Source organism: Saccostrea echinata, unplaced genomic scaffold (genome assembly GCF_033153115.1).
Source record: "Saccostrea echinata isolate AGI-Se365-2 ecotype Australia unplaced genomic scaffold, CSIRO_AGI_Sech_v1 ptg000012l, whole genome shotgun sequence".
Classification (NCBI taxonomy): Eukaryota; Metazoa; Mollusca; class Bivalvia; order Ostreida; family Ostreidae; genus Saccostrea; species Saccostrea echinata.
Genome location: NW_026889761.1, coordinates 2482257 through 2509538, shown reverse-complemented (window position 1 = coordinate 2509538; position 27282 = coordinate 2482257). Strand labels below are relative to the sequence as shown.

The window sequence follows — 27282 nt, the reverse complement described above, 5'->3', positions numbered from 1 at the left end:
CTTATGATTTGCTAACCATAATTGTAACCATATATCTAACGTGAAAATTCACTTAACGATAATAAATGTCTCTTTTAAAAAAATGTATTTGTTCAGATGATATTGCATAGAAATTTAATGATTTTAGTACATAGACTTTAAAACGATTGTTAATGCTGTATGTATTTGTATTCATGAGAAAATAATTGTTTACAATTGACGGATTACTTACTTCGTTCTCTTAAGTCTATGTTATGTTAAAAAGAGGACGTTTCTTTATAGAAGAAAATCTTTTTACATATGTTGCATTATTTGTACAATGACGAAGTTATGGTACATCTCTGATACATGTGTTAAAAGGGGAAATTCATGCGCATTTTGTAATTTCACTGAAATCTTAATAATATGATCCTTCGAAAAGGTATTATGATGCAAAGTTCTTTTTTTTTCTTTTTCAAGATTTATTTTTCATTAAAGAAACCTTTAAAGCATGTTATACTGACATACAAAAGAAACGCAAGATCCAATTTAATGGGGAAATATTATACATTTGGGTACATCTGGGGATAGAACTCGAGGATTTCATCTACTCCATGTACATCTGCGAAACAGACACTTCAAGAAGACTATCAAATTATTTCTTTTGCTGAAATCAAGAAACCGATGAACTCAACGCGTTGTAAAGTCCGAGCTGTAGCTAAGTACATGGCAGACAAACTCGATACTGAACTTGAGTAGGGCGGGTATGAATGATTACCGATTACTTTCTTAAGTTGTCTGGTGTTTTAGTTGTTTTTATCAATTATCTTCTATTGTAAATTTCCTTTTTATCGTGAATATCATTAGATAAAAGTAGTTAGATACTTGTAGTTAATTGCTTTTTGTGTTTCTTTTGCGTGTCAGCATAGTTCAAATTGGAAAGAATGTTGAAAAATTCTTTGACAAGTTTATTCTGTTTATGATTGTCCTTCAGAAAATATATCGTAGATGAATTTTCTTTGTAATAAAACTAGGATAAAATGTGACTTATCAGGTTGTATCACATCAACAACAAAATTAACAACAACAGCAGCATCAGAACCAGATACAGAAGAAACTACGGTTGAATCTACAAAACCAACAAAAGAGAAACCACAAACATTAAGAACTTCAAAGGAACCAGCATTCACAACAACAACCCCAAAGCAATCAACATCGGCAATGTCGACAGAAACATCAACTGCAAAATCAATGGCAACAACGACAATAGAAATACCAGCAACAGAGACGACGACAGGAATTTCAACTAAAACATCAAAGACGATTACAAAACCAATAACAACAATGACGACAGAAGCAAAAACAACAGATTCAGCAACATCATCTACAGGACCACCATCACACATAACAACAATAGAGCATACTAGAACACATTCCATGACAGAACCATCAACGACGAAAAGGACAGAACAAACAACGATAACAACGACAACAAAAGAACAAGCAACGAAAACAACTGAACCAACGAAGTCTTCCGGATTAAGCAATGGTTTTATTCTACTTGTTTCCATCTTGGTGCCCAGTTCTGTTGTCATTCTGATGGCCATAATAATTGGTTGCGCCATATATTACTGTCAAAGGTGAGTTTACTCGTTTTCCAGAAAGGTAAATATTGTCTGTGATAAATCTGAATACTCGCTTTTAGAATAGGACTATAGTTAAAGATAAATTAATGTTTCATGTCTGTCAATTCCAGTAGAGGGGGAGGAGCAACGGAAGATCGTGGCGATTTAACAAGAGAATATAAACAGGATTTTGCAGGACCGATAGGGATGCGGCAATTTAGAAAAGTGATTGGAAAACAGGATTTGAAAAGCAATTATTAATAATTTTAAAGGAATAAGGATTTCGTCCTAGAGCAGAATAGAAATGATCACCAGTTCAGAAGAATTACGAATATTCATTGCATGGCTGCTACAAACATATTATTATATGCATATATACTCCCTTGAAAGACGTATCTTCTAAGCATTAAGTAAATTATCCCTAAGTTTCCTATGTATCTCTATATAATGTTTATTTACCGTACCTAAATATTTGGCTCATATATCAATCATTTTATAATTTTAAAAGAGCAATTTTTTTTTCTTTTAACAACATGGAATTAAAATCACTTCATTTTATTTTGATGTATAATTTTCACTCGCGTAGCAGAATACGTCTTTTTTTATATATTGCCTGACAATTTTCTCGATCTTTAAGGTTTCTGGATTCGTAAATACGAGAATTGATCTAGAAGTAATGTCACATGTGCTATAAAATATCCAACACTATGAACTCAACAACATTTTACATACCGATGTCTCTATTATTTTGCTAGTTGCCAAAAAATCATTTATATTATAATAACACTATTCAAGACATAATGACTAACACAAAGACAGGTTACATCTATCGCCACGTCATAAGCACGTTACTTACCTTTTTATGTACCAAATTTTCTGAAACCATTTTCAGTTGAATCACAAATTAAACGAATGTAAAATCTGACAAATATTTTAATGCTTTTTGAAAATCTTCCCTGCTAACTTGCAACAAAGCATCTTGCGTTGAGCTGATTTATTAAAAGTATTTTAAAGGGGCCTGGACACAGTTGCGTTCTTTACAATTTTAAATGTCTATTTTTATCCATAAATTACTTCAGTTTAATGATTTGAACTTACATGAATATTTTTCGAATTCAATGACAATGACATTCTTCATAACATCACGTCAGACACCTGTGTTTGTAAACAGGCCATGAGCTCTGTCATTGTTAGTGTTTACGTTTTACCGTGTGTGTTCAATTTGCTTAGTCTGCACACATCACTGAGCACGGCCTGACAATATTGGTGAATTGGCTTTGCTTTCTCGCATTTCTTCTCTTAACTTTCTGGATTATAGTTTTCATATTTTTCATAAATACACAACTAAATTTCTACTTTTCTTAAGTATTATGGATAAAGTCTACTTTGTGAAAGTACAAGGATATGTGTCAATCAAACGCGTCCCGAAATTGGTAGTTTTAATGATTTCCAGAAAAAAAGTTTCTAATCATGCTTTCAATATATTTCGGTGTGAATTGCTCTAGCAATGGTATTATTCAGAGAATTTTTGAAAATATGAGCTTCAAATCTGTGTCCAGGTCCCTTTAACTATTCCAAAGTTCACATTCTTTGTATTTTGATCCTCCCTTATTTAAGATTGGCTGATCGTCCATGGCCTATCATGATATCATCTGCCTTGCATCTGTCTATCTTTTGAGTTTGATTTTTAAAGGTTTTTCTTTGTAAGGTTTATAACTACATAAGATTGATTATAAGCTTTAATTGTAGTAAATGTAAACTATTATAATATCAGACGTTAAATAAACTGTTATTTATCCTAACTTTCGGACTTTCTGTTTATTTAATTCCCAAACCCTTGAGTTATATTCCCAAAATGAATGTAATCCGTCGAATCATGCACATGTCATCTGGGATTGGTTACAGCAATAGACATTGTCTTTCACAGGCCTTTTATTCATCGAAGGGGATAAGACATGATGTTTTAGTGATGAGAGGATTGTGAGAGAATTATGGAAAGAAAATTAATGGGTTACTGGGCTATCAAAATAACTTGTTGCATTAATATAAACATTATTATTATACCTCATTATAATAATTCTATACAACGCATTATCTGATTGATTCTAGATTATCACGTGACAGGGCCGTACAACTTCATGTTTCCCTGTCGTCGTCATGCTTTTCATCATGCATATTCAACCTCCTCAGAGACCCGGTGCATCTTCCCGCAATAGTTATCTTTCCGTTGAACGAAAACTCCCGAAAGCAGCAGATGTCACAAGTGCTGAATGTTTCATCTCTAAAGTATTGACAAAAATTGTCGGTCTTCTTTTTAATAGGGATGCTTAAAAATTGGAATGAGAAGTGTCCAGGGACTACAGTAAATTGTTTAGTAATTTTACTTTAAAACTGAAAGTGAATTTTAGAGCTGTGCCGAATCTGAAAGTTTATTTTTTATTTGTGTTTATTTTAAAAGGCTGTGTTTGCTTCTGTATAATAAACAATTTATTGCAAGAAAGTTCGGAAAACATGAAGAATTATTCAGCCAAGAAAAATCATTTCCCTCGGGCGAAGAAGAAAAATCATATTCCTCTCGAGCGATGCCATTCTTCTCTGAATAATTCTTCATATTTCCCTCACGATCATGCAATAAATGTATATTACAATACATACACCCAGTTGTATGATCCGATCTTTTTGATCTCAGAAAATTATGATTGACCATCATCATCTATTTGCTGTGTAAAAGTTTCTCTTTGTAAGAAATTTACACACTCAAGTCCGCACCTGTTCCAGAGAAAAAGTGGAAAGGTTTAAAAAAAAAATATTATTGTGGTTCCAGAAGCTGATAACGCACATGCGCACTTAATAGTTTCTCTTCAATCGTAAACATATTTCACGAGTGAGGAGTTGTGGAAAGCTGGTTATTTTAACGGAAGCGGGACAAGAGATGGAGAACAGAGGACAAATAGTCTACTGTTAAAATAAACCATTTTTCTACATGGAATGAGGGAAATAGATGGTTAAACACACATGCTTTACCTCTTTATATCTTTATGCTAAATATTCAAGAGTTTTTGTTTGTAAGCAACATGAGCAAATAATTATATTTCTTTAATAATAACTTATAGGCGCAAGACAAAGGATAAGTAGAAAGAATATTTTTCGTTATTTTCCCTATCACTTGCATATGGTGTTTACGTCTTGCAACTTATTCGATACTCAAGAACATGCTCTGAATACGAGCAATTTTTTAACCGAGGCAGGCTACTGACAGATAAGTTGATATTACTGAGATATCAACAACCTCGTTCAAATTCAGCATTTTGTACATTCTTTGATCATTATAATGACCTTGTTAACAAATACAACCTATCACTGTGTCTTATTTTGGCTGATGTATTTCATACCAATTGTTAGGCTTCTCTTTTTATACTAAATTTGAATAGGTTCTTTATTGTATTTTCTGAATAAATAACGAGGAAAAAAACGAAAGAACCACGCACGCTAACTCTTGATTCCCGCCTGCGCTTTACACCCATTTAATTCAATACAAATGGCAGTTTGGCCATTAAACTTGATTGAATGCAAAGAAGAGTTCATTATTAATTGATTAAAAATTTTAAAACCAGTGTAAAAACTTAATTGCTCTTATTTACGACTCTTCTGAAAAGGGGGGTTGAAAATGTAATCCATTGAAATCAGGCTTTAAAAATTGGCAAGATTTTTAAAAATGCACAGAAATGTATAAATTTATGTCCTTTAAAACTTTCAGTATGTTTAACTTATGTAAAATCCAACATAAAAGATTCATAAAAGACATTATCTTATTTGTAATCTCATTTGACATTGGTTATAAAATGACCATATTTTGCCTTTTTTTGTCTGTAAACATATGTTCCCCCCTGAAACAACAAAAGCTTTGTTATGAATTTGTGAAATAACAGTTCATAAAACCCATAAAAAGGAATTTTTGTTTCATCGTCCAATGGTAATAACATATTCGTCAGCCAATAGGTGTTACAGGCTCCTGAGCCAATCATCAATTATAACATATCGCCGAAATATGGCTGAAATATTAACGACCCAATCTCCATGACAATATATTAGAAATATTTTTGGAATATGACTTACTCCAAAAAATCTTGATTTAATACTTTAAGTACGGAACAGTATAATTCTTTTAAAGTTGAATAAGAAACTTCCACCACCGCGGCCTCTCCCCCGGATTCTAGAATCTCCATGTCTCTCCCTAGATCCGCTGGTGCTGCGTGACACTGGTATGTCCAGGATTGATTGGATTTCACGTTTTATGTTGCTGGCAAGAACGGAAGTACCTTTTTGTTCAGATGCACTCCATCAGGTTAAAGAAGGAATTTATCAGGGTTGCCGTGCATTAGCATGTTGCTTTGATCTACTGGACTGAAGCACTGTCATGGAACTTATGCTTAATCAGGGCGTTGATCAATTGGGAGTTGGTGAAGTGAGATTTGTCATCTAGCCTGGGTGTGGTCAGGGTAATAATCACAGCAGCTGTAGCCCATTTTGAATTGATATGAGTTGAAACAATGTTGAACAGTTTCTCTATACAGGATTGAAGATCCATTTTCTTTAGATAATTTGTGAGTGAGTGCAGAATGACAACATTATGTATCTCTTTATGGTCTTCGATATACTACAATGTCTCGTCTGGGGTGTAATACATAACTTTCGTGATTTGGGAAGCATTCGTGAGGAAAGCTACATTGATTCCACGAATATTGGATGTTCCAATCAGAAGAAGTTTTGGCTTGTTGACGGAATTCTGTGATCTCTGAAAGTCGCCTTTCTTATTTTCGGAGATGAAGTTGTCAAGATATTGAGACAGTTGTGTTTCAAGATTGAGATTTTCGTCTTGAACAATTTCATTTTTTCTGACAGTTTAGAGATGATGGATGAGAGTTGTTGATTTTCTTCATTCTTTTCAAGTCTTTTTGACGTGAAGTCAACTTCAGTGGAGGTGGAGGAGGAGACCATTTTCTCAAGTTGTACTCTTAGTTCAGAGGTCATCTGTTGCTCATGTTTAAGCGCATTTTCATATTGTGATTTCAGTATGACTGTGTTCCCTTTTACTAATTTTAGTTCATCCTGTAAACGCTTCTCTGTAATTCGTATGGTATCTATTTCCAATAATTTCCTTGTAGATTCGTTTACGTTGAGCTTGTACAGTGTATCCATTTGCTTCATGTTCTTTGTACTGCAACTTTCAACTATTTCAATTATTGTTTGTGTAATGGATTGACTGCAGTTGTCAAATTTTGTTAAGCAGTTCTCAAGACCTTCCTCAATTGATAGCCTTTGCATTCTCAGAAGTTGTATCAGGTGTGGGATGTTGTGTATCATCAGAAACTTGTTTGACACAGGATTCGTCTTGAAAATGTCCATCTGAATCTGAATCTTTATTGAATTCAACAGTCTTGGTTACCAGTGTTTTCAGTGAGTGAAAATCTCTTTCTACAAATTTGTCTCTACAATTACCCTGGCCAGTCGACAAAAAGAATGTTATTTCATAAAGTAGCGAGGCTGCACAATCAGAAGCACTTGAATGTGAAATTTCATTAACGATCGATTTGTTATCATTGGCGCTTGTGCACAAATCTTCGGGTTCGTAAACCTATGAAACTAAGTGCTCACTCGGAAGTGATAAAAGATCATTAAAACTCTTATCCGTGGACAAGTTCTCTCTCATGTTACACGAAATGCAATCATACAAGCATGCTGATGGTACAAATTAATTATTAATTTCTTTAAAAAGCGGGAACTTTTGTTCCGGAAGGGAGTTTCAATTTTTCGGGAATATATTGAAATATTTACCGTGCACGTGCGTGAGTGAGTAATCAGTTGAATCAGCCATCGACCAGCTATATTGACAAAATAATTTGTTTCAAAAGGCAGTATAATCACAGAAAACTGCAATTATTTGTGATTTTTCACATTTTGTTATTATAACCACATATCGATCTACACTCAAGTCCATAATTGTACAATAGTATATATCACCTTTAAATAACTACAGAAAAAAAAAATATTATAATTGTTTCATTTTATCGTCTGTTCATTAAAATTTTATCAATATCAGGCCATCAATCTTTCAAGGATATTGATCGTATCAACTGGATTTTCTCTTTGAACTGAGGTTAATTTGGGGCTTAAAACACTTAGTTATTTGTCAAAAAGTGAAATGTGGCTTAGTGGAGCTAATCTGAGCTTTTTAGTGAATGGGTTGCATTGTTCTCTTGTGTGATATCTCTCTATTTATTGCATGATTTTACTGCCATGCACTGCAAAACACAAATTTTCTTTTCCATGCTTTATTTTTCTCCTTATTGATAATTAAAAATATTCAGAAAAAAACTCTACACACAATCTCTATCCATAATAACTAGATCCCAGAAGTCCAGCGGTTACCACTATGAAAGCAGGAATACCTAATGCCGCAGTCAGCGCCAGACGTGGCAAGCCTCGTTCTCGTATTGTGGTTGTCATCGCAGAGGTAGTTGCCATTGTGGTGGTGGTGATCCGCTCTAAAATGAAGTCATTTCTTATTAAACTTTTTATATTTTTTACCTTCATTTTTATTTAGAAAGATAATTCGCAGAATTGTGGATCCCCGATTTAAGGATCTTATTGGTTGAGGTACATTGATTTACGGCATACATGTATTGTAAAATCAGACAAAAAATAGTTTCATAATTTTAATGAAATATGTTCCGGTGCTAGAGTTATGGCCGAGCTTTAAATTTTATAAAGTCAAATTTCGAGGACAAAATTATGAAGTCAAACATCATAGTGCACTCGGAAAGATCTTATCACAGGTAATGCAGATGTGGAAATATGTTAGTCGAGTCTCTTCTGGTGAAAAAAGTTGCGACAAAAGCTAAAACGTTTGTATATCACTCTGTAGAAATTCGATAGAAAGATTTAGTAGGAGTGTCATTGAGGATAAAAAAAATCCAGAGATCCAAAACAAAGGGTTCACGGCAGTAGAGACATCATGACAGAGGATGCTTGCTCCTCCCAGGCACCTGATCCTATTTCTGATGTTTTCAAGGGTCCGTATGTTTGCTTAATTATTTATAGGAATTATGAAATTGATCCGTGTTTGTTATTTTTACTTTTTTCATCCGGACGAAACTACAAGGAACTCTAAGAATTCTTTTTTAGATATTTTTTATGAATAAAAAGCTACTGTAAAATGAGTTTAATTGCTCGTAAAGGTTTTGTTATTTTTGTTTGACCGAAGTTTTAAATGGCCTTCAATTAGACATCAAGATATATCGACGACATTTTAGCAATTATCATTCATACGTTGATTCGATATACCCACTGAACTCGAGATAAAAGACACCACAGAAGCTTACACATCTGTTGGGTGTTTTACTAGAGATATTGCGAAACCTGTGATATATTGTGATACTTCGTTTTAAAGCAACTTTACTGGAGAAAGATTTTATACTAAAACTAGTGACAATCTGAGATTAAAATCTTCAAACGTTGTCTACGGAGTTAAATGCACTCCATGCGGACTGATTTATATTATAGAAACAAAGGGTTCGCTCACTAAGAGAATGTCGGAGCATAGGTTGACATGAGTAATGGGAAACATCAATATCTTTATAAACATTTCAATTCTCCTGACCACTGTTTTTTCATTGAGAATTAGAATTTTTTTTTTTTTTTTTTTTTTTTTTGGGGGGGGGGGGATATATCATCCAACAAATAGTCTCACCTTAAGTACTTCATTACATAGACAACGAGAAGAATACTGGATTAGGAAACTAGGCATTGTTTTTCCATACGGTTGCAACGACCTTTTAAATAATGTATGGAATCTTTAATGCCCATAATGTGCCACTGTGAATGCGTTTGGACTTTTTAACTATATACCTAGAAGTAGACGTAGTCAGTCATGGACATCAATCGTAAAATGGACTAAATATACATGATGTCTCTTTTTCATTCACTTTGCTTAGTAAATGAACAACTAGGTCTCCATTACATTCGCACTAAACTTTATTCAGTTCCCTTGAAATTTTTGAATGGACTATTTCAAGAAGCTTAAGCATGTCCATACTTCACAGAAGAATACAAGCTAGTGTTTGAAATAGATGCTGTGAGCATAAGGAACATTCTTGATTTTAAAAAAAATTAAAAAAATCGGTCTTGCATTCCGTCATATTTCAAGTTGAGGTCTACACCCTATATTTTCTACAGCTAATCCAAACTGTTGTTTCCAAACTTTTCAATTATAAACAATCCTTACAGTACCTAGATATTGAACACCTAAAACAAAATCCTCTTAATTGTTCCTGCTCTACTTCTTCTTTCAATGACCTGGAAACGTCAATGTCTGTGATGTTAATAAAGTTGAAATTGAGGACCTAAAAGCAACCATATTAAAAGATCCTAAATATAGGGAGCACCGATCTTTCAGTTGTTGATAGAACTTCATTTCTATCATGAATTCTTTCAAGGACTATGTCAGACGTTGGGCTAATAGGAAAAAGAAGACACTTCTTCAAAATGGATTTAGTGTATAAGAAATATATTAAAGATATATATTAGGAAGTTAAAAGGCAATATACGAATCATATATCCTTTCTGTTTTCACTATATTGGAGGTGATTAAAGAATTAGAAAGACTACTCGAACAATATGTAATGTTCCAGTAAACAAGGCTTGTAACAATGCTGGCTTCGTTTGAAAGGTTCATTGTTATAGCTGATCTTTATAAAAATTTGGTTTTAATCCTACGTCTGGGAATCCAACTTATACCCATAGTTCTCTTTCTAAGGATGAGATTCTTCAAAATTACATTTCATTGTTTAATACTTTCAACATTCCAGTCATCCAAGGTAAGTTCGATCTACCCTATTATCCTGGATTCCTAAACTTCATATAAAACCTTACAAACAAAGATACATTGCCGGGACCAGCAAATGCTCTACAAAGCCTCTTTACTCCGTACAAAAATATAAACTTCTGTCATGGAGAAAACTTCAGACGTACTGTGCCACAGCATCTTCTAGAAACCTTGTAAATCAGATGTGGATTCTCAAACACTCGAAAAAGTTTTTACAAAATTTAAAATTATAGTTTTTTTTCTAAAGTTAACAGCATCCAACGTACGACCTTTCTACACTTTATACAACCATTCCTCACGATAAATTAAAGGCTAGACTTTTTGTTGTCATAGACAACTGCTTCCTTAATAAAAATGGAACTTGGAAATTTTCGTATCTTGTGATTGGTAATCCACAAAATTCCTTCATTAAAAATCACTCTGATTCTACACACAAGTATTCTGAAATTAATATTAAAAGGATGCTCCAGCTCCTTATTGTCAATATTGATGTAGTCTTCCGTGACCAGGTCTTCCAAAAACTGTTTCGATGGGCACTAATGGTGCTTTTTTAGTAACCACCTGATATTCCGATGAAGCAACTTTGTTAAAAAATTCTACATGAGAAGAAAAAAGAACACTTGATGTGGCTTTAAATTTCAACTCGACATTCAGATATATCATGTAGTTTTATAATTAGACGTGTTTTTGAATGTCTAGAACACCCAAAAGCCAAGAAGAGAAAAATTGTGCATACAAGTCCTATAGAATACTGGGACAAGTTAGCACAAAAAAAATCTGATGGATTCTTTAAAGCAAGTTGATCTATATAACTGACGCAGAACAGACTGAGTGCGAGTAGCTGGGTGTCGTATACGAATTAGAGATCAAAGTCTGGACAGATCATAAGTCATTGATCTGCATTTACTTTTCAGAGTAAAACCGCCAAGCCAAGATCGATCAATGGGCTATGCAACTGCAGCCGTATGAATACAACATTCTATGTACCTGGACCCAAAAATTGCCGTTAATACTCTTTTGTTGAATATTCCATCGCAGATAATGCTGTGCCAAAAGTGCTGGCCGTTGAAAGGGTTCATCAGAAAAAAATTCTGAGGACTTTCGACTTGTAGAGGTCAAAACTAAAAAAAATTGTACCGTGGAAGCGGAACTTTTGGGCATGACAAAATAGTATTACAGGATCATGCATCATATCACCCAAATGTCTCAATAAGTAAACAATATTTCTGGCTCATGAAGGAAATCAGGGCATTGTCTGCTCAAAACAGCCATTCAGCTAAAAAGTATGGTGGCCGAGTATCGATAACAAAGTCGAGCGATTTATCAGATTATGTCATCAATATCAACTATTACGGAACAACAATAAACCCGAACCAGTTAAACAAATTGTTAATCAATTGCTATATACCTAATGGGACCTTTACCCTCTATAAGTCTTAAAATGAAATATGGAGATAACGAACAGTATTCAAGCTCAAAGTCTATTAAAACAATACATATCGGGAAATGTTTACTATGACATCAGTGGATCTCTTCACAAAAAATCGTAAGACATATTTTTATCTTAAGTGAAAACTCATGATAGAAATGGTTTTCACAAAAATTCTTAAGAGAGTTGTGAGTGCAAAATCTGTAACTTTACTAGGGCCCCAACCCTCTCTTAAGTCTTTTAAAACCGATTTCATTGTAAAAATATAGCCACAAAAACCACAAAAACTAAAATACACATTAAAAGGATCCTTTTAAAGGAACTTCCAATAGTATTGGAAGTGTCCAATAATATTGTCGAAAAATTAAACGAAATACAGGACAAAATATTTACGATGTAAGTTTCACTTAAGATTTTAGTAAGATCTACTTTGACATCAGATTTTAAACTTCCTTGCTTCACAAACGATTGCATTCGAAATTTGTTGTCAATAATGTTTTTGCTATGCTGGCATATATTAAAAACTAAGTTTTATTTTTATTTTCAACCACTTATTTAAGGATTATAAAGAATATTGAAGTCGTTGCTAGGGATAAATTCTGTCGTAAGTTCAATCTTCTACAAATGCGTTCGTGAAAAACACTTAAGATTTGTCGTAAGAGATTCTTAAGTTAAAATCTGAAGATTTTTTGTGAAAAGGACAACAGTTCCTCAAATAACCACAAAATGAAACGATTTATTTTAAACTGTTGAATAGCTTGAAACTACATCGGATTCAATACTTACTATTGCATGCACTTTTGTCGTTAGTTAAATCTCACACAGCAAATATAAACAATTCACTGATCGCAATGCACTTGTCAGTGTGACTTCATATCGTAAAATTTGATGCAGTTTATGTGCAGTGAGAGGCGGATCAAGTTATATTTTATACAATGAAAAATGTATTTTGTAATCAAATAAAATATTATTTGCAGATATATAAGAGGCCATTACCTTGGATGCGATGTCTAGTTCATTATATTATTCATATAATTTCCGTACATTCCTTAGACAAGTGATACTGCCATATATTTGTATGCAGATTCATTGAAGGATAATAGAAGGGTATTGATAAATCGATGATTTGCAAAAGCATTCCCTCAATGGATCATGACAAGCTTTTACACATAAACTCAAGAAGTATGAAGATATTTGAAAAGTGCTGCGACCCTCATGAAATCTTGCAAATGAACTAATTATATCTATATTTAATATAGTTGTCCAGCAAAATATTCAACATGCGGTCTAACAAATGTAATTTTATCAATTAGACAGTAGAATCTGTATAGGTTCGCAGCACTCTTCACAAACTACAAAGAGTAACAAATGTAATTTTATCAATTAGACAGTAGAATCTATATAGGTTCGCAGCACTCTTCACAAACTACAAAGAGTGTTGAAAATAATTAACAGAAATAATTGGCATGCCCTTGCAATATTGGAATTTATAGATGGCCTCAATACTGCAGTTTTATTTGCTAAAATCACGTGATACCACATCACGTGACCAGTCTAAAGACGAAATCTAATTGTCTTCAACATGTAGTTTTAAAACCACATTACCTTTTTCCGATTATAGTAAAAGTCCTAAAAAGAATCGCCTATTGTTGTAAAGAATGTATTTTCTATCTTAATAATTCGCCGATATTTCCATTTGTCACCTTAACGTGTGCCCCTTGTCATGATCGAGAAGTAACGGAAAATCCGTTCACAATTCTGTGTGGCCTAATAATCAGTCGGTATATGACTTAATGATAGATTGCATTTGCTGACAAGGTGATTGTATCCACCATAGAACTTTCGAAATGATGACTTTAAACGAAACTATTGATATTCTTGTTTCATAAACTTAGAGGCTATTTCTCCAGGAAGAAGCCATGCATAACAAAGAAGATTACTTGTGAGGGAAGCATTTTCCAACTTGAAAGTACTGGTTACCTTTCAGCATGCTGAGTGATAATTACCCGCAATTTGTATCGGAGTTTAGACAATACCTAGATTTAAACGGTAATGAACTTATTCGTGCGATATCAAACTGGCCAACCGTTCACGGTAGCTCAGTCGGTAGAGCGCTCGCTCCGTGATCGGGAGGTCGTGAGTTCGAATCTCGGCCGCGACAGACCTAAGTCGATAAAAAATAGGTAGCAACTGTTCCTTCGCCATGCGCTCGGCACTTTGGAGTGAAAGTTGCGGGTCTTTCGGATGAGACCTTAAAAACCGAGGCCCCGTGTCACGGCAGGCGTTGGCACGATAAAGATCTCTCACTGCTTAATGGCCCTGAGTGCCGAGTAAAGGTCAAAATTTGAAGCCCTTCACCGGTATATGGTGACGTCTCTATATGAGTGAAAAATTCTCGAATGGGACGTAAAACAATATACAATCAATCAAACTGGCCGCAGGGAAAAGGGAAGGTAAAATAGCAAAACCGAAATTTGCTAAGAAGAAGGCAAAGATTTGAGACAAGAGTTACCCAAGTTTTTATTTGCTTTTTGTGCAACACCTCATTCTACTTCTGGAAAAAGCCCGGCAGAGTTGCTCTATAAAAGGGGAGAATTCATACAGGTTATGAAAGATGAGTGAAAGGGTTGAACACAGAGAATTACTAGAGAAATATACGAGAGAAAAAGTAAACTTCAAAAGAAGAGCAAATGAGATCTTCGTCGTAGAGTCCAAAGTTGAACAACGTCAGTCCAGGTGCGACAAGCTATCAACCGTGTTTGTGCCTGAGATATTCATCATGAGGTAGAAATGCAAGAACTCAGAAACCTTCGAAGATGAAAATGCGTCATTAATAAAGAAAAGCTGCACAACTATATAGAAATTCATATCAAACAGTGAACGTATAACGATTCATGTGTCCCCAATATATGCGCAAAAGAATCCGTTGACGTATCTGATAATGACCATTCAGTAGTAAACTGAAAGACAATCCTGGGAACTCAAGCCTAAAAGACAGCCTGATCACAAAAAAAAGTTTTACATGAAGTATAAAGATAACGAACAGTAATCAAGCTAAAAAAATCCATTGAAACAATACATATTCAGAGCAGAGTAAACATGGGCCTCTTATAACATTAGAAGGGTGGTCAGGTACCATGGAGGAATAAGCATCCCCTGTTGACCGGTCACAGACGATGTGTGCTTCTTGTCGGGATTGGGCAAACGGAAAACATCTTATTAGATAATTTACAATTTTGCAATTTCGTTATAAAGACGAATTTGTCAGCATACATCTTCAATTTTAATCAAGAGGCTGTCATTTCTTTCGCTTAAAATTCTCAAGGTTTTATTTTTGTCTTGGGTGAAGAGGGATGTATTGATTTGACCTAATATAGTTCATACAGATTTAATGTTTTCCTACCTCTAGGAATGTGCACCTTCAGCATAAAGCCATATGTTAAATATTAAATCAGTAATTGATTTTTACAACCTCAACCACGAGGTTTGTAATATTGCTTTTTATGAGTTTTAGAGTAATAGTTCTGAACCAAACCTACGTGTTTTCTCTTGATTGAAAAAGTAAGATATTGAACGGTAATCTATCTCAAAAATCCATTGAAACAATACAAATTTGGAGTGGGGGCAAACACGGACCTCTTACAAAATCAGAGGTGGGATCAGGTGTCATGTCTATCATGTCATGTAACCAACCCCTGCCGACCGCTCACACCCGCCATATGCTCCTTGTCATGATCAGGCCAAAAGATAATCCTTAGACAATTCTGTGTGGAAATACTGTAAAATGAGAAAATATTGCGCGCTACTAATTTTAGCGCCTTTGGCGCAAGTGCCTCTGAACGCTAAAATTTATTGTGCTCTTACGGATTTCTAAATATTAAACTTTTAAGCAATCACTTAAGTACATGTAAACCAGAACGCGCGGCTACGTATTGTCGTATGGTTGCTGTATTTTTGTATACATACTCGCACTGGTAAACTGTAGGAAATTTTTTACAATTAATTGTGTGGTATGTTCTCCTTAGCTAGATTAATTAATCCCAGCTTTTGCGTGACCCATTGTATAAACGTTTTTATATGTTTATGTACCTCATCTACCATTTACATGGTTTGAGAGACTAAATTGTATTGAATGAATCGAGAAAGATCTGCCGAATCATTAATTTAGTTGTTACCAGGTACTTATCATTAGCACCTTCAAAGTTGGGCCTCTCGCCGTGTCAATCATCTACTAAGTATTGCCTCGAGGTGAACCATGCGATCAAGCATGGCGATCTACCTTACATGTAATATATGATTATGTTTACCAGTTATCCAAGTAACTTTCTTTTAATGCATGCAAGGTTTTAAAATGAATAAAATGAAAGAACACCCCACAATCATTTAGGAAGTCCTCCATGTGCTTGCAACACCACGGAAAAGTTTACCGATGTACGTGAGTTAGAAATCAATGCTATTGTGTTTGCGTGCTTGAGTGACCACAAAATCAAATAGTCGACAGGAAGTGCTAATTGTAGTATCTTCATGGCACCCAAACCCGATCTTACCTCTGAGGTTTTCAAGGTTCGACTTTGATCTGGTTTCAATTTGTATTTTTCAATTGGACTCAAAAATATCGTTTCTGTTTGCTATCCTCACCTTCCATAGCCCTTGTTGGATTAAATCAAATTTTGCCTTTAAAAAATTACAAGGTATCATATACCATCACATTGTTCTCCTGTACAAAGTATCATATACCATCACATTGTTCTCCTGTACAAAGTATCATATACCATCACATTGTTCTCCTGTACAAAGTATCATATACCATCACATTGTTCTCCTGTAAAACCTTCTTTACAGACACATTCAGGGAAGAAATTCTTGACTTCACAAAGTTGGTTCCTGTTACATTCGGAGTTGTCGCCCGTAATATCACAAGTCGCTGAAAACAAAAAGTTAAATTCATTTTATCAGGAAGAAAAGTTGACATATAAGAGGGTTGTCCCAGAAAAGCGTACACTTTTTAAGCATTTCAAAATCTTTCTGAACGAAATCATTCCTTTTTTTACGTTGTTGAAAAATTATGTTTTATTCAATATTTCAATATAATATTATTAGATTGTTTTGTCATATGAATATGGAAACGGTATTTAATGATTTTTTTCACTTAAAAAAAAATCATTGTTTATGATGCTATGTTAGATGCTAGATCAATAGGAAAGACAATGAAAGGAAATTTATATCTATAAAATTCAGATTATCTGGCAATCAAATGTTTAAAAACTCATGAACCTGACAGCATAAATAGCATTTATATGACTTTCTATGCAAACACTTTCAGTTAAATATTGTCACAATGGTAACTTCGGTCCTTAATGCGGCGCACCAAATTATCTTTCAGTGCATTGTTAGCGGGTTCCGACTCCTGTCTAGCAGATGTGAAGGATAGAACGACACAAATGTGTGTGTTGAACACTGATTTATACTTTTCATATGGTTTAAAGGTTTAGCTGGAGTGTTATCCGATGGAGGAAGTGCTTGGTACAACAACAAAAAATGACAACAAACTGAAAAGCCAGGAGCCTGACGTATGACAGCCGCTTAATGTGCTAGAAATTGGGATCCTAATCAAGATTGGGAATTGATTTACAAATGCCACAAACTACGTTTTGAAATTGTAGGTTTTTGCGCCGATCGCTATTATGCAAAATTCGCTTATGGATGACGTTAACATTTACTCAGATGGCAAAAGAATAAATTGATATGAATGGAAAAAGACTTACATAAATTGTAAACCTATGATTGTGGTGTTATTATTCACTTACAAATAATAAGGTCAATAACCTATTTTTCACACTTGTGGCTCCTGAGAATTTGTCAGAAAATACCTCAATTTTATTCACTATTGCTATTTTTTTATTACAGCTAAATATACATAACAAAACTCTTTGGATAATAAAATATGATGAAAATGGAATATTATTGCCTCCGTTTTTTGTAAATCATTCAAAAGCATATTAAAACAGCCCTCTAAAAGAGCAGTATAGTAAGGAACTAATTCTTACCACAACAGTCGTCTAACAGTGTAGGGGGAACTAATTCTTACCAAAGCAGCCGTCTATAGTAGCAATGTAGGGAGAGAAAAAATTGTAAAATCCCTTGTCACATTCGCACATATTTTCTACACAAAGTGCGTTCTCTCCGCAATCTTCAACCTGACACACGGGTCCTCCGAACAAAGTCTGTTGGATAAAGCCTAGAAAGCAGGCAAGAACGAGTGACACCTTCATTCCTCTCGACATACTGTTAGATTTGCAAGGATATGCTGTGTAGTTATTATATATATACGCTCTAGAGGCGGAGTAACACATGAGTTCCATTGAAATACCTGGTAATGTAAATTTACGGAAACACATGATTGATAATTTTGAAGTTCTTACAAACTTTTCTTCTGTACCTTATATCATTTCTTATCCTCTAATGAGATGGAAAATTTAATTTCTACGTAAATCAAGAATTTGGCAGAAATGCAGCTCAATTAAAAACAAGCTAATTCAGAGAATTTGTGTCCCCCGCTTAGGGAAAAAAATAAGAGCATGCGCAGTTCAGAGGGGGGGGGGGGGTCGGACCCCCCTCCCTTGGATTTGTAGAATTATTAGATGTATACAGTCATGTATATTGAAGGAAATAAAAAATGCCAATATGGATATAAAGATTTGATTGCTTATTCTTTAATTCGTGTAGAGAAGATTCTTTTTATATAGATATTTATCCCAGTGTAATAATAATTTTATGAGTTTGTACACGCCAGACGTCATAACTTTTTTCATTTCACATGTTGAATACTATCATTTAGTAAATCCAAAAAAAAATTTAAAAAAAAAAAGACCGTCCGGGATTTGAACCCCCTGTACCTCTCACTTGCTAAGCAAGAATCATACCCCTAGACCACGGAGGCACTTGATTTTACAGCAAATTATATTCAAAGATTAGGTCACATATAATGTTTATATTCATGTTCAATATTGTCAAAATACACAATACATGGTGTCCATAATTTAGCTTTTACTAAAAAGTTCTAATAGATGTAACTGGAATATAAAGTCCGCCGATAACCTGTATTATACGTAATAGCTCTCCACATGCCCCTGTGCTAAAAATAGTGCCAAGCGATTTTTAATACAATAAATAAAAAAACGGGGCGGGACACTTTGAGAGGGGCGAGAAAGGCCATAAGGAGTTATTGTATAAATGTTCACTGGAAAAGCTCAAAAGCTTCTTGAGATATCGCCCGGAAACGAAAGTGTTACACACAGACGGAATGCATGAATTTACGACCTTGAACTTTGACCTCAAAATCAATAGGGGTCTTCCTTAGGCCACAGGGAGTTGTTATGTAAAATTTCATTGCAAAAGCTCAAAGGATTCTCGAGATATCGCGCTGAACGAAAGTGTTAAAACAGACAGAATTTATGAATTTATGACCTTGACCTTTGATCTTTTGACCTCAAAATCTTAAGGGTTCTTCTTTCGGCCATAGGGAGTTGCTATGCAAAATTTCATTGCGAAAGCTTACAGGGTTATCGCTAGGAAACGAAAGTGTTACAGACAGACAGAAATAGACGGACGGAATGATGGACGGACAGACAGACAGACCCAAATTAATATCCCCCACTTTCAGTGAAAGCGGGGGACAAAAATATAGATACACTTGCCTACTATGAGAATGAAATGTGAAGATAACGAACATTAATTGATCATTCTCAAAAGTCCATATTTGAGCAGAACCAACACGGACCTCTGAAAACAGAGGTGGAGTAAGCGGACCAGTAATACACGCTCCGCTCTCATTGTCATGATCGGGTAAACTGGAAATTCCGTAGTCAATTCAGAGTGAAGATAATGACCACACAATCTGTATGAAATGAAAGACATCAGTCAGCATTCGACGCAACTCCAGGTTGTATATGCAAACTTATCATTGTACCGACCATAGATTTTGCGAAACGTTTACTTTAAACCAGATGTTTGATATCCTTGTATTATCAACTTATTTGTCAACAGCCTGTCTCTTTTTAGACATTTGCCGTACGTTTAACATGCTCTTGCGTATCGAATGAACTAGGAAACAAACCCCATATACAGGTGATTAGAAGTACAGTCCCTGAAACGTTCTACTTTCCCATTTTTCCGTTCGCTCACCGTTCGTTCCCCGTTCGTTCACCGTTCGTTCACCGTGCTCCACCGTTCGCTCTCCGTTCACAGTTTTGCGTTCAGCGTTCACCGTGCGCTCGCGTTCACCGTTCACTTTGCGTTCACCGTTCACTTATCGTTCAGTCTTTATTGTCATTCGGAACTTCGAAGTGAAAGGACTTATCTTTTTTTAAGTAAGGATTTACAGGTTTTTAATTTGATAATTAACATATCGTGTTTAAAGAATCATGATTTCATGGGAAAATTATGTACAATATTTATTTTTATTATTCTAACTTAGCTATTGGGTTATTTATTAAATTTATCTGGAAAATAAATGTTGTTATAAGTACATGTATGTACCTATGTAGAACGATGCTGAAAAATTAAATTTAAATACTGGTAATCTGCAGAAACTTCAAGCACAGCAACATTTTGTTGTTATCTTAAAGACGACAAATCGTTAAATTGGGTAGATAATAATCGAAGTCAATTAATTTACAAACTGCAGCAAAAATACGAAAATATTTATTTCTATCACATTTTTTTTAATAATACAGAAATACATGTTAGACCTAGTTCTTAGAATTATAAACACTACTACGGATATCCAGTTAATTAGTGTGGTTTTAAAAATATTTTTTAAAAATGTAATACTTTATAGATTTTTTTCTACTTAACACATATGAAGTCTTTAATTAGAGAGAGAGAAATACCTTTATAACATGATTATCATTTATATAACCATGGTAATTCTCCAGTATTGATATTTTTCAACGTAAACTTTAAATTTACCATTCGATATGATTAAGACCCCCCCCCCCCACCCTCCTGTAAATCGGTTATTTAGTTATTATTTCCAGTATATTTTAATTACCATTTAAAAGAAGTTAATGTGTTTTGTAGCACAAAAAATTTCAGTCTCAAAACAAACATGAATCTAAACAAAGTCATTAAAAAATAGTAGTTCAAAATTTACATGTGCCGGCGGTGACATTTTAAGTTGGCAGGGAGTATGTTTCAAATTCAAGCGGCTTAATCATTCCAAGTGTTTATTCCAAATGTATTTTATTCATTTATTTATTTATTTATTTTTTAGAAATGTTGGAATCAGATCTAGAAATGATAAGAGAAAAGTGTTAAAACTTCTTGGAAATACTAACACTTTGCCGTCGGTGTGACGAGACTTTCACACCTGCACAGTGTCGAATGATTTTGATTGACAGGTCAAGCACGTGGACTTCGTGTGAACTTGAAGCAGGAAAATAAAAACCGATTATGACTGTAAAACAAATGGATTTGTTGATAAAAAATGGTTACTTTCACTGCCTGGTATTTTTAAAAAAAATTAAGGATTTTTGTTTGATATAGGTACAAACATTTGAGGAAGGGGGTGGTAAAACCGAATATCTCTCTCTCTTTCTCTCTCTCTCTCATTTGTCTGTTTAATAAAAACTATGACAGTATATTACTTAAATATCAAGTTGTGAAAATTTAATATATAACAAATAATATGATTGCCTCTTTGTATCATCTTGTCCGAGTATAATCACGGCCGGGAAATGTCTACAGATACATGTAGAAGTCTGCTCAATAAATCATCATTAAAAAAACTGACATATAATTATATTATTGCGTTAAAATTTTAAAATACGAGTGTATTTATGCAATCCGGCCACATGCCTTTATAAAAAAAAAAAAAAAAAAAAATTTCTCATTATTTTACACAGAATCGCCTTGGCACGGAAATATATGTATGGTTGTTACAACCGTTGTAATTCATTCTATAAGTCCATAGTTTTCTCTTCTAAAATCCACATTATTTGTAATGGGTTTTTTTTATATCAAATAAGAATAAACATATCTATTTTACAACTAGATTAATTTTATCTTTTATACTACAGCGTTCGGTAACAATTACAATGTTTTACAGCGATAAAAATCGTGTTATTAGAAAGTTGAATTTAAACATCGTACATATGTGCAGAAAATATTGTAAGAAACTTAAATGAATAATTTTACTTAATGTGCATGTATCGTCTTTCTTAGGACAATTTTCATTGATTTGTTTATTTTTTTTATTTTTTAGCACCAGGCATTCGAATACAATAGAATAGTTACAATGCAAGGAAAAGATCAGAGGTATTCCGAATAAATCGTTCATCTTGCGTTCACCGTTCGTTCACCGTTCACTTTGCGCTCGCGTTTGCGCTCCGTTCGCGTTCTGCGTTCGCTCACCCTTCAGCGTTCACACATCGTTCACAAAGTTGCATTCAGCGTTCACACATCGTACACTCACCGTTCGCTTTGCGTTCGTTCACCGTTCGTTCAGAGTTCGCTCACCGTTTAAAGTGGGAAAGTAGAACGTTTCAGGGACTGTATATACTAAGTATTACGTGAGTAAATAGCTTGAAAAAATTATAGATGATCTAGCTGGTTTGGTTCCGAGTTAAGAAGAACGGGACGTTCAATATGAAGTACAGTCCTTTTTATAAGTAACAACAGTTAAATATTCTGTACAATATTTATATTTTTCAAGGTTTTTTTACACGACTATTTCAAGAATCAGTCTTTTAGTCTTTTTTTTTTTTTTTTTTTTTGGCGATTTTTAAAAAAAAAAAAAAAAAAAAAAAAAAAAAAGGATCTGGCCCTGTAAAATCTCTTATTTATTATATGCATACAAACGTCCTCAATTTTCACGTCTTCGAAAGAATTATAATAAAGTTCTCCCGTCTTTAGCGGAAGACCATTCTATTATTGCATTGTTTATTTTTCTTGTTCTTATTTTTTTCTACATTGTACATCGATATCTCAGTAATGGTTCGGTGAGGACGTTTTTATTTTAATTTCTTGACTTCACTTCTAGTCGCGAAAATTGTCTATTTCTAACGTTTAGCTGCTATTTTTTTGACGCTATATACTCCTCCTAAATTTCTAAGCTAGAAATCGGAAATTATCAGGAATGATTAATTAATACTTTTAGATGTGCATATGACTTTTAAAATTTAAAAAAAGTATTTGAATTTTTAAAATTTTTAATGAATTTTTTTCAAAAATAATTTTCCCCAATTTTTAAAATCTATACAATAGGTTTCAAAAAATTTGAATTTTGATTTTTTGACAAATTTTAATTTTTTTCAATTCATTAATTGTCGCCCGCGTGGCGCAGTGGTGAGGGCGTCTGCTCTAGAGTCGCGGAGTAAGGAGTTGATCCTTACGTCGCGGGTTCGAATTCCACTGTGGGACGTGGAGACCGGTCCTTCGGATGAGACCGTATAAACCGAGGTCCCGTGTCGCAGTAGGTGCTGGCACGAAAAAGATCCCTCACTGCTCAATGGCCCTATGTGCCGAGTATAGGTCAAAATTTGTAGCTCTCCATCGGCAAGTGGTGGCGTCTCCATATGAGTGAAAAATTGTCGAGAGAGACGTTAAACAAGATACGAACAAAAACAAACAATTCATTAATTTAACTGAAAAAAAAATCATTCAAATATTGATATTATACGGTTTCCCATGCAAAAATATATCTAGAATGGCAAGGACCTGATCGATTTCCATCAATTTTCTAACAAAGTAGAGCGTCAATAAATCTTCACCTTTTATTTATTTTTAAACACACTTTTGGGCGCAAATTATGACGCAATTAAAAAAACAAAGCGAACGTTTATTACAGAATATCCTCTGAAGCTTCTGAAGATTGCAATGTTCAGAATTAATGAATAATTATCCGTTGATGAGCAGGTCTTATTCAATATATCACATACATTTAAGTTTTTGAAAACAAACTTTTAAAGAAAGTTTAACCTTTTTAAAATTTCTAAAATACTGTCAAATAGATCTTGACTAGATCTTCACAAAAGAATGTTTTATTTTTGTTATTATTATTGGGGGGATAACTCGAGTGTGTTAGCAATTATAAAAATGTATGTTTAAGTTTTTATGTAAAACATTTTGAACTTCGCCAGATATCCTTTGATTTCTTGAAAAAATTAATTACTCTTTATTTTTCACCGATTTTAAAACGTTTAACACCGTCAAATAGATCTTGGCGAAATCTTTCCAATGGTTTTGTTGTGTTGATTTGAAGTGGAGTATAAAGAAAATATGAGCTCAGGTGTGTTAGCGATGTGCTGTCAAATCACAGGTTAAAGTTGTTGATTATTGACAGTGATGTGAAACATACATTCCTCTAGAAGAAAGCGATAGCGGACGATGAGGTCTGAATTAGTGAAACCATATTATACGTGTACATAAGGTCCTGAAAATGTAATATGATAAAATATGATAAATTTAAATGTTAAAATTGGGCATTTTTGGATGTTGAAGACAGAAAATATCCCACAATGGCATTTGGAACGTTTTTTTTTAAATCTCAAAGATATTAGATGAAAAACTATCAAAATATCTTTAAAATGCTTTTAAAAATCATTTCAATCTGAATACATTTGAAATGAAACAAAGGAATTCCATCGTGATAATATGTTCCTATACATAGTGTTTTTTGCAAATCATTTAAGGAATAACTGTCTTATTTTTTGGATTCATGATGTGATCAATCGAGTGGCTTGCGTGATAATTTGCATAAACGCCGAAGGCGTTTATGCATAAAATTATCACGCAAGCCAATCGATTGATCATCGTCATGAATCCAAAAAATCTGACAGTTATTCCTTATATTTACATGCTCCTGATTCTGCAAATTCCCGTGCTAATAGCCCCGCTTCTGTCTCTATTTGTCCCGCCCTGCACGTGATTTTTTTTAACCGCGCCTATCGATGAACCAGTAGATTTATGTAGAAATAAAGTATTTTTACAATTTGTAATTTTAGCTCGGACAAAGACATTGGAAATGTAAATATTTACGTTATAAAGTCGTTTAAGGGAACAGATTGTTATGTATTTGATCATTTATTCCTGTAAATATGAATAAACACTTGAAAAGCAATTAGAACAAAAAATAGCTAATGTTCATCTTCAATCATGAGAGTGGATCCAAAGTAAAGAAGATCTTGATGTTATTCGTTTATTTATTTTTATTAATTTACTTTGGGGGGGGTGGGGGGGGCTATCCTATCTTATCTTATCAGAAAGCGTACGTATATGACCCACTTGTTGCTTCCAACGAGATTAGTTCTAGTTCTATTACTCGTAACGTTTTTAAGATATATGCGTTTAGTCAAAAAAGTTTCAGTTCGGTAAAAATCTTCAATAGGGTACAGGGTTCTTCACCATTTCAAATTTAACTGTGGCGCAAGAATTACCGGAGTACTAATATTTGTAGTCATTTCGTGACCAAATTCGCAAAGGAACCACGAAAGGAAAAACACACAGCCCCAGTGAATCAATATTAAGTTCAAATACAAATAGCATTAATTATTTGGCAAAATGATTGATAAATTAAATAATGATAAAGAAAATCGATATCGATTTAACACAGTGTCAAACAAACATTAGAATATTTTTAAAATATACAGAGTATGTATATATGTATACTGTGAACCCCCCCCCCCCCTTTCCCAAACACACTTACGTACTTAATAAATAGATATTTGCTTATAGAATTTAAAAAAAAAATATTACCAGTAATAACAAGTTTTAAGCATTTAACCCTATTAAAAAAATGTCTACAAGAGGTAAATGTACACATACAGTGTTCATTAAAGGACAGAGGAAATTCTGGTAGGTCACATAGTACCCATACGATGTTTCGACTTGCAGTGCAAGTGCAATTTTAGAGACGTGGTTAACCGTTGAACTATTAAAGCAAGAACTAATTGATATTCAAAATTTCCTATGTAATAATCGTGAAGAGTGAAAAAACGGCTCCATGTGTCCAGCGAAGTCTAGAAGATAATTCATTGTGCATGCCAAACAATGGGTCCTAATTAAAGTGAATTAACAGTTTAGCATTAGAAACTGAAAACGGTACATAATTTAGAGGTTTATTTGATTCATAAATTTATATATGTATCGTACCGACAACGACAATCTTACTGTGGCGCTAATACTTTTAACTGTGGCGGAACTATGGCGCTGATTTTTGAACTGTGGCGCAAAGGAATTTGACTGAGGCGGGACCGCCACGTTAAACGGCCCATAGAGAACCCTGGGGTACATCTCTTTTGTTTCATAATCTATGAAAGCTTTTAATATTTTATCCAACGAGTAATAATTAACAGAATGCCTATGTAAGTAAAATATATGATTATTCCTGTTTAGAGCGTTGTAACTCACCCTCCAGGTAAAATGTTAATGAATATAAACTTGTAGTGATTATTAATGACTACAGTCATGAAGAAATCTTTGACACATTGCGATATAATTGATTGATCAAAACCAACTGTAGTAACCTTTCAGCGGATTGCATTAGTGAGGAAGCGCACCCATATTCAAGTCGTATTTTCTATTGGATTTTTCATTGGATGTTTTTTTTTTTTTTTTCACTTCTATTGCACTCTTTTTCTAACCTATGAATAATCTTGAATTCCCCAGTTACTGTGCAGCAGGTTAAAATGAAATATATGAAGATAACGAACAGTATTCAAACTCAGAAGTCCATTAAACATTACAAAATAAGAGCAGAGCAAACACGGACGTCTAAGACATCAGAGGTGGGATCAGGTGCCATCGAGGAGTGAGAATCCCCTGCCGACCGGCCACACCCGCCGTCTGCTCCTTGTCATGATCGGGAAATAACGGAAAAATCCGTCGACAATTCAGTGTGTAAATAATGGTCTAACAATTAGTATGAAAAAAGTCAGTCAGCATATGACTAGATGATAGATTGTATTTGCTGACAAGGTCATTGTATCGACCATAGAACTTACGAAATGAGGACTTGAAACGAGACTGCTGATATTCTTGTTTCTTCAACTTGTTTGTCAATAACTTACCTCGTTTTAGAAATTGTTCATACGTAGAGCATGCTCTGGCGAATCGAATCAACTGAGAGAAAAAAACCCCGTATGCAGGTGATAATATTCTAATATAACGTCTATTCATTGGTGTAAGTACCGTGCATGATGTCCTCACAATAAGAACAGACTGTTTTCGTTTTGTCATTTTTTTATCGGAATATAAATTGTTATCCAAATCTCTGACTTGTTTGTTTACGAAGTTTTATTCCATACGTAGAGTCGCCAAGACTAAAGCAATAAAAATTGCATGTACAGTTGAGTCTGGTAAATCGGAACATTTTGGTTCCCGGTCCA

The 27282-nt window shown here is 34.2% G+C and overlaps 2 protein-coding genes across 2 annotated transcripts; one reads left to right on the top strand and one right to left on the bottom strand.

The window, feature by feature from the left end:
- The first annotated feature begins 966 nt into the window (after positions 1–966).
- LOC133185677 (uncharacterized) lies at positions 967–1844 on the top strand. Its single transcript, XM_061320983.1, has 2 exons — positions 967–1598; positions 1715–1844. Exons 1-2 carry the CDS (start codon positions 967–969, stop codon positions 1842–1844), a joined length of 762 nt encoding a protein of 253 aa, XP_061176967.1.
- Positions 1845–7899: 6055 nt separating this feature from the next.
- Positions 7900–18131, bottom strand: LOC133185790 (uncharacterized). Its single transcript, XM_061321084.1, has 3 exons — positions 17985–18131; positions 16704–16820; positions 7900–8128 (listed from the first exon to the last, which is right to left on the bottom strand). Exons 1-3 carry the CDS (start codon positions 18052–18054, stop codon positions 7974–7976), a joined length of 342 nt encoding a protein of 113 aa, XP_061177068.1. The 5' UTR covers positions 18055–18131; the 3' UTR covers positions 7900–7973.
- Between the last annotated feature and the right edge of the window lie 9151 nt (positions 18132–27282).

What these genes read in the sequence shown, in the direction of transcription:
- LOC133185790 (XM_061321084.1), bottom strand. Translation starts at nt 18,054, where the DNA reads ATGTGCGAATGTGACAAGGGATTTTACAATTTTTTCTCTCCCTACATT. An exon ending in TACTATAGACGGCTGCTTTG is followed by an intron (nt 16,821 to 17,984) that starts GTAAGAATTAGT and finishes TTTTGTTTTCAG; the next exon opens with CGACTTGTGATATTACGGGC. An exon ending in TACAGGAGAACAATGTGATG is followed by an intron (nt 8,129 to 16,703) that starts GTATATGATACT and finishes ACTTCATTTTAG; the next exon opens with AGCGGATCACCACCACCACA.
- LOC133185677 (XM_061320983.1), top strand. Translation starts at nt 967, where the DNA reads ATGAATTTTCTTTGTAATAAAACTAGGATAAAATGTGACTTATCAGGT. An exon ending in GCCATATATTACTGTCAAAG is followed by an intron (nt 1,599 to 1,714) that starts GTGAGTTTACTC and finishes TGTCAATTCCAG; the next exon opens with TAGAGGGGGAGGAGCAACGG.